This window comes from Camellia sinensis, chromosome 3 (assembly GCF_055761805.1).
Source record: "Camellia sinensis isolate YWXY chromosome 3, ASM5576180v1, whole genome shotgun sequence".
Classification (NCBI taxonomy): Eukaryota; Viridiplantae; Streptophyta; class Magnoliopsida; order Ericales; family Theaceae; genus Camellia; species Camellia sinensis.
The window spans coordinates 11,010,032-11,023,032 of record NC_138963.1 but is presented as its reverse complement, the minus strand read 5'-3'; the positions used below and the strand labels follow the sequence as shown (position 1 = coordinate 11,023,032).

General features: G+C 31.1%; 1 protein-coding gene across 1 annotated transcript; it reads left to right on the top strand.

Moving 5' to 3' along the window:
* Window positions 1-524: 524 nt before the first annotated feature.
* On the top strand, window positions 525-2,047 carry LOC145821309 (zinc finger BED domain-containing protein RICESLEEPER 2-like). The gene is made up of 3 exons (XM_082917815.1): window positions 525-1,659; window positions 1,755-1,813; window positions 1,967-2,047. The coding sequence occupies exons 1-3, from the start codon at window positions 525-527 to the stop codon at window positions 2,045-2,047; spliced, it is 1,275 nt and encodes a 424-aa protein (XP_082773941.1).
* The last annotated feature ends 10,954 nt before the right edge of the window (window positions 2,048-13,001 follow it).

The following is a 13,001-nucleotide window of genomic DNA, read 5'->3' as shown; positions in this document are numbered from 1 at the left end:
TTGATGAGTTACCATTTAGATTTGTGGAGGGTGTTGGGTTTAGAAGATTTTGTAATGTCATGCAACCCAAATTCACACCAATTCTCTCTCGTCAAACCATATCTAGAGAAGTGCTCAACATATTCAAGAATGAAAGGGATAAGTTAAAGAAGGCCATGAAGGGTCGTAGAATTTGCTTTACTACGGACACTTGGACATCTATTCAGAATTTGTGTTACATGTGTTTGACTGCTCATTTCATTGATGATAACTAGAAACTTCAAAAAAGAATCATAAATTTTCAACAAGTTGAGGATCACAAAGGAGAAACATTGGGTCGAAAAATCGAGTCGTGTTTAATTGAGTGGAACATTGATAGCATATTCACCTTAACAGTTGATAATGCTAGTTCAAATAATCTTAGCATTCAATATTTGAAAATGATAACCAAAGATTGGAAGGGGACTATTTTGCAACATGAGTTTATTCATATGCGTTGTTGTGCACATATTCTTAATCTCGTTGTGAGTGGTGGGTTGAAAGAAATGGATGATTCTATTGCCAACATTAGACTTGCGGTGAGATATGTGAGGTCTTCTCCTCATAGGCATGATGTTTTTAAGAAGTGTGCGGCCACACTCAAACTTGATTCAAAAGCTCTTGTATGCCTAGATGTACCAACTAGGTGGAACTCTACCTATTTGATGTTAGAGGCCGCCGAAAAGTATGAGAAGGCTTTTAACCGATTGAAGTTAGTGGATTCCAACTTTGAACCTTATTTTAAGGATGTTGATGGTGGCATAAGAAGAAGTCCGAATGAGTTGGATTGGAAAAAGTGTAGAATTTTTTTGAGGTTTCTAAAATTATTTTATATTGCAACCAAGAAATTTTCGGGGTCTCTCTTTGTTACTTCCAATGCTTTTTACAAAGAGATGTTTGTTATTGAAAGCAAAATTAACCAATTAATTTTGGAGGAGGATGATACTTTGAGCACAATGGCAAAGACTATGAAGCTAAAGTTTAGCAAGTATTGGGGGGATGGAAGCAAAATCAATTTGTTGTTGTATGTTGCGGTGGTTCTTGATCCTACCAAAAAAATGACATACTTGGAGTTTTGTTTTTTCAATTTATTTCTTGGAGATAATAGGAAGGTGGAAGAGATGGTAAACAAGGTTAAGAGTTGCTTGAGTCGTTTGTACAGCCATTATGTCACACTTTATCCTTCAAATGAGAAATTTCCAAGTGTGAGTGAAGTTGTGAATATGGTGGAAGATGATGATGATGATGATCCCTATTCTTTAGTTGACTCCCAATTTAATTCCTATTTGGAGGGGCGATGCACTAGTGGATCTAAGTCGGAATTGGAACAATATTTATCCGAGGTTGAACATTTTGCAAAGAATCAAACATTTGAGATTTTGGATTATTGGAAGTTGAATGCAACCAAATATAGGGTGTTATCACAACTTTCTAGGGATGTGTTGGCCATGCCTATTTCTACCGTTGCATCGGAGTCGGCTTTTAGTACGGGAGGACGTATTCTTGACCCATTTCGTAGTTCACTCTCGCCTTCTATGGTTGAAGCTCTTGTATGTACTCAAAATTGGCTTCGAAGCAACCTTCCAATTTCTCTTCGAAAGGCGATGGATGATGTGGAAGAATTTGAGCAATATGACTCGGGTAAATGAGAATTTATTTATCTTTATTTTAATTTGTATTATTATTCATTTTCTAATGTAAGTTTTATTAATCTTCTCTTCTTGACTTCTAATTAGGTACTTTTGAGTCAAGCTCATCTTCAACTTCAACCTATAATGTTGATGCTATAATTGATGTCTAATATTCATTTACTCATTGGTAATTTTTTCATATCAACACATTTTCTTACTATATTAAGATGCAATATATAGACATTTGTTTATTTTTTCATTTCTTACTATCTATAATTGAAGATTAAAGTTTATATTTTTTCAATTTGTTTGTGTAGGGTTCATTAACTAAATGCATGGAATTAGAATTAGAATTTGCGAAAGTTGAATTGGATGTGATTCATGAAGATGAAGTTTGATATCTTAGAAGTATTTTAATTTTATTTCATGGGTTTGTATTGAATGAAGTTTAAGTTTGACAACAATTTTTTTTTTTGAATTGCGTTTTGGTTTTGGATGAATGTAACTTAATGAATTTTTATTTTTTTTTGCATTTTGGATGAATGTAAGTTAATGAAGAATTACTCTTCTTTTTTTTTTTTTTTTGGAGGCTAGGAATGATGAATGTTGAATTTTTAATGTAAGATTGGAATGATGAATGTTGAATTTTTAATGTAAGATTTTCTTATTTGGATTATGAATGATGAATGTAGGATAGGATGAATGTAAGTTAATGATAGAATGTAGATTTTGAATGATTTGTTTAGGTTACGAATTGAATTTGTTGTGTTTTTTTATTTTATAAGTTTTAGTTTATTAATTATTAATGTTGGAGCATTTTAGAAAATATGAGAAAAAATGTTTAAAATAAAGATTGACAAAATGGGGGAAAAAAAAGTTTAAAAATAATTTTTTGAAAAAAAAGTTCAATCCGCAAACCGCCCGCAACCGCCCGCACAACCACGAACCCTATCTGCACAAACCGCAAACCGCATTACGGGCGGTTGCGGGTTGATTTTTTTCCAAACCGCATAGATGCGGGCGGGTCCAAACCGAACTGCAAACCGTCATAAACCGAACCGCGGACACCCCTAGATATCATTATTAAACCAATCCATTAAATCAAAAAAATAAAAACTAAAAACATTTCATATATTAAAGGGCAAATTACACTAACAGTCCCTATAGTTTGAGACTTGTGTCATTTTGATCTCTGACTTTTTAATTGTGACATATTTGATCCTAAATTTTTAATCTTATTCCAAATAAAGACAATTAAAGATATCATTGCTTAATTTCAAGGGCAAAATCGTTAATTTAATAAAATATAAACTAATTTGACAAAAATAAATGTTAAAAAAATATTTTTAAATTTTTAAAAATTATTTCTACACGCTAAAGATAAAATAATATAAAATTAATATATCTTTTAGACATTTATTTATTTTACCAAATTAATTTTTATTATGTGTTTGGATGATAATCATGTAATGGGTGGTTGTTTTTATTTTTATTAAATTAGTTTCTATTTTTTCAAAAGTCAAATATGCCTATAATTTTGATATTATTATTAAACCAATCTATTAAATCAAAAAAATCAAAACTAAAATCATTTCATATGTTAAATATATCGATTACACATTAAAATTCTAACAACATCCATTAAATAATCATCATCCAAACACATAATAAAAATTAATTTGGTAAGAAAATAAATAAATAATTGGTTAAAAGATTTATCAATTTTACATAAATTTATCTTTTATGGATAGAAATAATTTTTAAAAATTTAAAAATATTTTTTTAACATTTATTTTTATCAAATTAGTTTATATTTTATCAAATTGAAGATTTTGCCATTAAAATTAAGCAATAATATTTTCAATTGTCCTTATTTGGAACAAGATTCAAAATTTAGGATCAAATGTGTTACAATTGAAAAGTTAGGGACTAAAGTGACACGAACTGCAAACTATAGGGATTGTTAGTGTAATTTGCCAGATATTAAATATATCGATTACACATTAAAAGCCTAATAACAACTTATTATATGATTATCATCCAAACACATAATAAAAATTAATGTGGTAAAAAAATAAATAAATTTGTAAAAAAATTATCAATTTTACATAATTTTATTTTTGGTTGGTATAAATAATTTTTAAAAATTTAAAAATATTTTTTTGACATTTATTTTTGTTAAGTTAGTTTATATTTTATGAAATTGACGATTTTGGCCTTGAAATTGAGCAATGGTATCTTCAATTGTGCTTATTTGGAATAAGATTCAAAATTTAAGATCAATTGTGTCATAATTGAAAAGTCAAATATCAAAGTGATACGAGCCTCAAACTATAGGAACTGTTAGTATAATTTGTCCAAAATTACATAAATGAAAGGATGAAAGTAATACATTTTTATAATTAAGAAGTCAAAAAGTAAAAATTCATAATGAAAACATCTTAACCTTCGTTTGACATGTAGGTTAAAGAAGTTTTTTTGACTAAAATAGTTACAAAAAAAAAAAGCTTTAAAAATTAATAATATAAAATGTCACATCTAAACCATAATTATTTCACTTTTTTTCTCACAAAAGTCAAAAAAGTCCGAACACTCAACTCATACAAAATTTTAAGTCGTAAATTAAAATAGTCAAAAAGCCAACACACTTCCCAAACCAACCCTTAGGGTGTGTTTGTTTTGACGGACTGGATAAGGGAGGATTGTAATCCATCGGACTATTAGTCGTGGGATACATTATCCCCAGACTATTTGGTTGGACTGGATTTGTATCCTATGTTTGTTTAGTCATGGGATTAGATGTCTGGATTAGACTATTTTTAGTGAATCCAATATTTGTTTGGGATATTATGGAGAAGGATAAATGCTCAAATGACTATTTTATAATTTTCAATTATTTACTAAGTAATAGAAATATTAAACATAGCTTTAATATTTTAATTATCTTTAGCTAGATTAAATAAAAAATTATTTTATTTTATTTTATTTTTTGCACAATTAAATAAATTTATTTTTAAAAAATTAAATAAATTAAATATCAATAAAAATATATGTTATTTTTTAATTAAAATTTTAAATAAATTTATTTTAAATAATAATAATAATTAAATAATGAAATAAAATAAAACATCTATTAAAATCTAAATAATGAAATTAAATAAAATATAAACAAAATTTTAAAATAAAACATCAATAAAATATTTATAAAAAATTATTTTAAAAAATTAAATAAATAAAAAAAATAAAAATTAAATAAAATTATTTTATTTTTAAATTGAGACATTTAAATTTTATTAAATTTTACTAAATCTAATACATAATTAAATATCAGAGGGCAAAAATATAATTTTATTAGCTAATCCCATGGGATGAGTTATCCCATGATTTTTATCCCACCCCCTCCCATGGGATACTATAGTCCCACAAATATGGGACTAATAGTCCGAAGCAAAACTTTTGAAACAAATAACGGATAGTCCAATCCCATGCCCAATCCTTCCAAAACAAACACCCCCTTAGTGTAAATAATTTAGATTTGAACATGATACCCCTTCTTCAAAAAGGTAAATGTCACGACCTAAACTCGTCTCTATAGATTTAGCATCATGACCGACCAGTAATCCTAAGATTACCGAAGGCCTCTTAAATAAATACATAATATTAGGGGCTAAAGGAAACAAAATACAAACATACATTATCTATTGAGCTGTGCAGACTTACATGAGACATAATATTTGAACTTTATTTATTTATTTATATACATATATTATCATATCATTCCTGCGCCATCATATATATACAGATGAGACAAAAGGGACTTAGCCCTATATATAGAATAAACAAAAACTTAAACTTTAATCAAATAGTCTTGGCAGTTGACATATCCAGAATCTCCACAGGAGGCGCATAGGTTGGCTGATAAGAATAGATTCCGAGCAAATACCTCTAAGCCTGGTCACGCGCTTGATCACTTACATACATAAACATATACAGTGAGTTAGAACCCAGTGAATAGGAACAATGTAAAGGGGTTATGAATGATATCCTTACAATATTTAAAACAGTCCATTATCATCAACAAATCAGTTTTTCATTTCAGAATTATACAGTAATCATAGCAGTTATATGTGGTACATCCAACAGTAGAACAGTACAGTAGGTCATAAAGACCGAACAGTTAGAATTGATGGTCATGCCATTAATACAATGAATAGAAGTTTCAAGAATTGGAACTGACAGAAATCTCTGTAACAGTAGTAGTAAATAGTAACAGTAACAGATGCTAAAGATGCCATGAATACAGTTCATAAAACAAGACAATCATTCAATTAGTCAGAAAGTATCATTTAAGAAACAAAACATTTTATAATTAAGAAAATACTCACATATAGCTTTAGAGACAGATTAGACGGACCGTAGCGCGTGACCTACACAAACACATAACAGATACACATTGAAACACAATATCACTACCTTGATCAAACTTAACTTCTCTTGTCCTTTCTGTTAGTTAATTTGTAGTTCTGCTATGCTTATACTTACTTTTTCAATAAACAGGGTTCCCATCTCACGTATTCTTTCATTACTAAATCTTTCTTTTCCAGATAGACTGATTTCTTATTTGTCTTCTTGATCAATATTACTACTAAATCAATGGTTTATTCTTTAACAAACTAATTTATGTTGATTGTTAGCTTATTAATCTTCATTGAGTCATAATTCTTGCTTAGAATTGTTTAGGAGGAGATGAGATAAAAATATGAACACATGACTCAAAAACCTTCTTAATTTGTCCAAAATTAAATTTAATTCATTTTCTTCATATCAAATCCAATTTCAAACTCATAAATTCTAAAACATAAATTAAGTTTTCAAAACCCAATTTCATACTCAAAACTCATGCAAAACTTCATCAAACACATGAAAATAAATATGAACCATGATCAATCTTTAACTAAATTAAATCAAAACTTCCTTTAATTTCAAAATCAAATTGTCAAATTTCATGAACTCATGATTTTCAAAACTTTTTTTTCAAAGTCATTTATATACTCCATTATATGGATCAAATCTTCAAACAATTCTTGTTGCATGTAATTTGTAAAACTCAATTTAAGAATAGTTCTCAAAATTGAACCAAAACTTAACAAATTTAAAGAATTGTTGGTCCATTTTAATATCTTTTATTTATTTATTGATATATCTTGTTCATGAATGGAGTTTCATTACTTTGGTAACCTCTTATCTTGTTCATGAATGGAGAGTAAATAGAATTCATGAATTTGGTAGTGAGTTAGTTTTTGGAGTTACTTCATTTTCTCTAGTTTAACGATCATCTGTATTTTTGGTGTAACTTGTAAGGTCCTAGTGGCCTATAAATAGTCCCTTTCATCTACTCTTTTCTACACCAACACACACCAACTATTTTCTATACAAGAGAGATTACTAGCAAAGAATGGTGTTTTTCTTGGTGGAGCTTTGGGTTCACCATCTTGTGCAGAGTTGGCCTGAACCATATGACAAGTGGTCGGGCTGTTGTATCCTAGAGGGGACAAGTCATAGTTTTGTAACTGATGCATCGATTTTTGGATTTTTCCTACCGCAGTGGGCTTCCTTAAAGAAAACGAGATATCCGTGCCTCAGCCTAATCTATTTATATTTCATTTTCTTTGCATTACTTATCAATAAAATATAATTTTTTCTGGTATTGTCTCTAACAATTTTAAGGAGATCAAACATGGAACAAGTGCCAGAAAAAACCAATAATGGAATTGGAGATCTCAACAAGCCTTTCAAGTTCAAGGGCGTTCATTTTAAGAGGTGGAAAGGAAAAGTTCTTTTTTACCTCATCCTTTTGAAAGTTGCATATGTTCTTACCGAGAAGAACCTAAACAAAATCCCAACCGAGGAGATGAATGATGAAGACTACGAGGCACATGAAGCAAAAGTGGCTTCCTATAATACAGATGAGTATAAATGTCACTTTTATCTCTTAAATTGCTTTGCTGATCAATTTTATGATTACTATGACACCACTTACACTTCTGCAAAGAAAATTTGGAAAGCTTTACAGATTAAGTATGATACTGAAGAGGCAGGAGAAAAAAAGTATGCAACTAGCCGCTTTTTTCGTTTCTAAATGGTAGATGGAAAATCTGTTGTGGAGCAAGCATAAGATTTCCAAATGATAGTTGCAGAAGTAAGATCTGAAGGCATCAAGATTATGACAACTTGATAGTTGCAGGACTTGTTGACAAGCTACCGCCATCTTGGAGAGAATTCCAAAAGAGCATGCGCCACAAACAAAAGGAAACTTCCTTAGAGGCGTTGGTCACTTGCATCTGAGTAGAAAAGGAGGCAAGAGGCCAAGATGCATTAATAACACAAGCGGGTAATGACAATTCTACCACAAAGGTAAACTTTGCTTCAGCAAATAATAACTTACCCAAAGGTCACAATTCCAAGAATGCTTATTTAAAGCCTTATAAAAAGAATATGAAGAATTATGATAAACCTCACAATAAATGGATTAATCCAAATAAAAACCAAGGTCCATCACCTTCCCAAAATTTTACATGCTTTGTCTGTGGCAAAAGTGGGCATATTGCTCGAATTTGTAAATTCAGAAAACGTGCACCTGCCCCAAAGGCTAACATTATCGAGGAGCCATTTGTTGCGATGATTACAGACATTTGCATGGTTAATTATGTGGATGGTTGGTGGGCAAATTCTAGTACCAGTAGACATGTTTGTTATGATCAAGTTTGGTTCAAGGTGTATACTCCCTTTAATGATGAGAAAACAATTATGCTTGGTGACTCTAGTCAAACCAAGATACTTGGGAGTGGTGAGGTTGACCTTAAGTTCATCTTTGGACGTGTGCTTACTTTAAAAGATGTGCTTTATACACCGTCCATGAGGAAGAATTTGATGTCAAGTTATTTGTTAAATAAGGCTAGTTTTAAGCAAACTATGGAATCTGATCAATATGTGATTACCAAGAAGGGTATTTTTGTGGGTAAGGGTTATGCTTGTGATGGAATGTTCAAATTGAATGTTGAGATTAATAAACCATCTACCAATTCAGTTTACATGTTGTCTTCTATTAATTTTTGGCATACTCGCTTGTGTCATATTAACAGTAAATATGTGAAAATCATGAGTAGTTTAGGATTAATTCCTAAAGTGACAAAAAATTTTGAGAAATGTGAAGTTTGCAGTAAAGAAAAAATTACTAAGAGGCCTCATAAAAGTGTTGAAAAAAATACCGAATTGCTAGAATTATTTCATACTGATTTGTGTGAGTTTGAAGGAATTTTAACTCGAGGTGATAACCAATATTTTATCGCTTTTATTGATGATTTTTCAAAATACACAAACGTAGATTTATTAAAAAAATAAAAGTGATGCTTTTGAGAAATTTAAAGAATTCCTTCTTGAAGTGGAAAATCAATTTGGTAAAAAGATTAAAAGAATTAGAAGTGATAGAAGTCGGGAGTATGAATCTCTAGGATTCAACTCTTTTGTTCAGTCATTGGGAATTATTCATGAGACTACTCCACCATATTCACCTTCATCTAATGGTGTAGTTGAAAGAAAAAATAGAACGTTAATTGACTTGACGAATGCTATGCTTATTGATTTAGGTGCTCCCTCAAATCTTTGGGGCGAGGCTATTTTGACAGCTTGCCATGTGATAAATAGAGTGCCACACAAAAAGACTTAAATTGTACCTTATGAGTTGTGGCGGGGGCATAAACCAAATCTAGGTTATTTGACGGTTTGGGGTTGTTTAGTTTTTGTGAGGCTTGCAGATCCTAAACGACCTAAATTGGGTGAATGAGCTACCACCTGTGCTTTTCTTGGTTATGCGTTGCATAGTACAACTAATAGATTTTGTGATATGGAAAATAGTATTATTTTTGAATCAGGTGATGCTATTTTTCATGAAAATAAATTTTCTTTCAAATCTAGAAATAATGCGGGTCAAATAATTTCTGAAAATATTTTATCCATGCCTAGCTCTTCTACTCATTCTCAAGTTTTTCAAGAACAAGAAAATTCTCAAATCCAACCAAGGAGGAGTAAACGAGCTAGAGTTGAAAAAGATTTTGGCCCTGACTATTATCTTTACAATGTAGAAGAAATTTCCCTTACGGTGCAAGAAGTTTTATCATTACCTGATGCTATTTTCTGGAGAGAGGCTGTAAATGATGAGATAGATTCACTACTTTCAAATAAAACATGGAAGCTAGTGGATTTACCTCCAAGTTGTAAAACTATTAGGTGTAAATGGGTCCTTCGTAAAGAACTTAAACCGGATGGAACTATAGATAAATATAAAGCGAGGCTTGTCGCTAAAAGTTTTAAGTAACAAGTTGATCTTGATTTCTTTGATACTTTTTCTCCGGTTTCTAGAGTTACATCCATTAGATTGTTGATTGCAGTGGCTGCAATTCATGATTTAAAAATTCATTAAATGGATGTAAAAATAGCATTTTTAAATGGAGATCTAGATGATGAGATTTACATGGACCAACCCAAAGGCTTTGTGGAGCCTGGCCAAGAAAGCAAGGTGTGTAAGCTAACTAAATCCCTTTATGGTTTAAAACAAGCTCCTAAACAGTGGCATGAGAAATTTGATTCCTGCATACTTGACAATGGCTATAAGACTAATGAATGTGATAAGTGCATATATTATAAAACTTGTGAGAATGCACATGTGATTATTAGCCTATATGTGGATGATTTACTTATCTTTGGCTCTAATTTGCATATCATAAATGAGACTAAAAATATGCTTAATAGCCAATTTGATATGAAAGATCTCGGTGAAGCCAATTTATTTTTGGGAATTAAAATTACCAAGGCTAAGGATGGCATTTTTTTTGATCAGTCGCATTATGTTGAGAAAGTTTTAAAGAAATATAACTTTCTAGACTGTAAACATGCTGCTACTCCTTTTGATGCAAGCATACATTTATCTATTGTAACAAATGAAAAAGAAGTGATTAATCAAAAGGAATATGCTAGCATGATTGGTAGTTTGAGATATGCTACTGACTGTACTAGACCCGACATTGCATATGCTGTTGGAGTGCTTAGCAGGTTTACTAGCAAACCAAGGCAAGATCATTGGCTAGCCATGGGAAGAATTATGAAATATTTATCTGGTACCAAAAATTATGGTTTGTTTTATAACAAGTATCCTGCGGTACTTAAGGGATATAGTGATGCCGATTGGAACACTTTGTCAGGTGATTCTCTCTCTACCTCGAGTTTTATTTTTACCTTGGGTGGTGGTGCTATATGTTGAAAGTCTAAAAAACAAACTATAATTGCTAATTCTACAATGGAAGCTGAGCTTATAGTGTTAGCGTCAGCATGTGAGGAATCGAATTGGTTGAGAGATTTGTTACATGAAATTCCTTTTTGGGAAAAATCAATTCCTCTTGTGTTAATTCGTTGTGATAGCACTGTTTCTATTGGTAGAGTGAACAACCATTTTTATAATGGTAAATCCAGACCTATTCGAAGGAAACACAGTAATGTGAGATCCTATTTGAGTAATGGCATCATAACTGAGAATTATGTAAAATCTTGTGATAATCTTGCGGATCTGTTAACCAAGGCCTTGGCGAGAGATAGGGTCTGGAATACATCAAGGGAGATGGGTTTAAAGCCTATAAAATCATAAACCATGTATGAGGATACTCAACCTAGGGACCAGAGATCATGTAACTAGGTTCAATGGGAAGAACGAATCATATGGTGGTTGTAAAAATGCACTATTTAATATTTTGTTATCCATTCCTATGATGTAAGTGCATTTGTCTTGTAATGTTGGAGGGTTGAGTTTTTATACTCTTAATGAAATTCTGTAGCTCTTGTTGAGTGGGGTGTGTCAATTACAGGAGCATCCTTGACAGATTTCACCTATGTGAGCATGAAATTGGGTCGCTTTCTATGAGAACAAAGCTTATTCTCAAATATGCTAATGAAAACTAGGATTAGCACAAGGCCGTAATGTGCTGGCTAGCAAAGCTCATGTCAACACCTGGACTATTACGTGTGAGCAATAATACTTTATTTCCCCTAAGCAGTCATACTTCAAGTCTGAAACCACTACTGACTCTGGAGTAGAGGTTGTTGTTTCACTAATGAAGGTTCAATGTAGAGCATACCTTCATAATGCATACTAGTCTATCTTTGTTTGGTAATCTCTCTTGTCCTTGTTGATATTAAAATGAGTGGAGGATTGTTGGTCCATTTTAATATCTTTTATTTATTTATTAATATATCTTGTTCATGAATGGAGTTTCATTACTTTGGTAACCTCTTATCTTGTTCATGAATGGAAAGTAATTAGAATTCATGAATTTGGTGGTGAGTTAGTTTTTGGAGTTACTCCATTTTCTCTAGTCTAATGATCATTTTTATTTTTGGTGTAACTTGTAAGGTCCTAGTGGCCTATAAATAGTCTCTCTCATCTACTTTTTTCTACACCAACACACACCAACTATTTTCTATACAAGAGAGATTACTAGCAAAGAAATGTGTTTTTCTTGGTGGAGCTTTGAGTTCACTATCTTGTGCAGAGTTGGCCTGAACCATATGACAAGTGGTTGGGCTGTTGTATCTTGGAGAGGACAAGTCATAGTTTTGTAACTGCTGCATCGGCATTTGGGTTCTTCCTACCGCAGTGGGCTTGATCTCCTTAAAGAAAACGAGATATCTGTGCCTCAGCCTGATCTATTTATATCTCATTTTCTTTGCATTATTTATTAATAAAATATAATTTTTTCTGGTATTGTCTCTAACAAGAATCATTATTCATGTTGTTCAACCTAGATTAATTTAACATCCAAAATCCAATTTCCTATCAATTTATATAATTCATCTTCAAATTACTTCTTAATTTCAACTTTTAGCTAAATTATCTATCAAGTCTAAACTTCAATTTCTTACCTTAAGTCTTCAACGGTCGAATTTCTTGAGTCTCCTTAATGTTAGGATTATATCTAGTCAATAAATAATAAAATTTAATACTTTATACAAGGAACCTTTAAAATTTAAAAAGAAATTTTATTATAATAATATAATACATGTCAAATTTATTAGTTGAAAACATTTATAACATTTTATTTATTTATAGATATTACTATGATTATGAAAAAAAAACTCTAGAATCCACGTATTCATGTTATTGTGCCTGTTTGGCAGAAATTATAATCAGCTTATTTCAGTTTTTAGCTTAATTTAAGCTATTTTGATGTGTTTGGTTTAGCTTATAGCTTATAGCTTATAGCTTTTTGGAAGTCAGAAATCAGCTTATTCTTTGAGTGGGGCAGG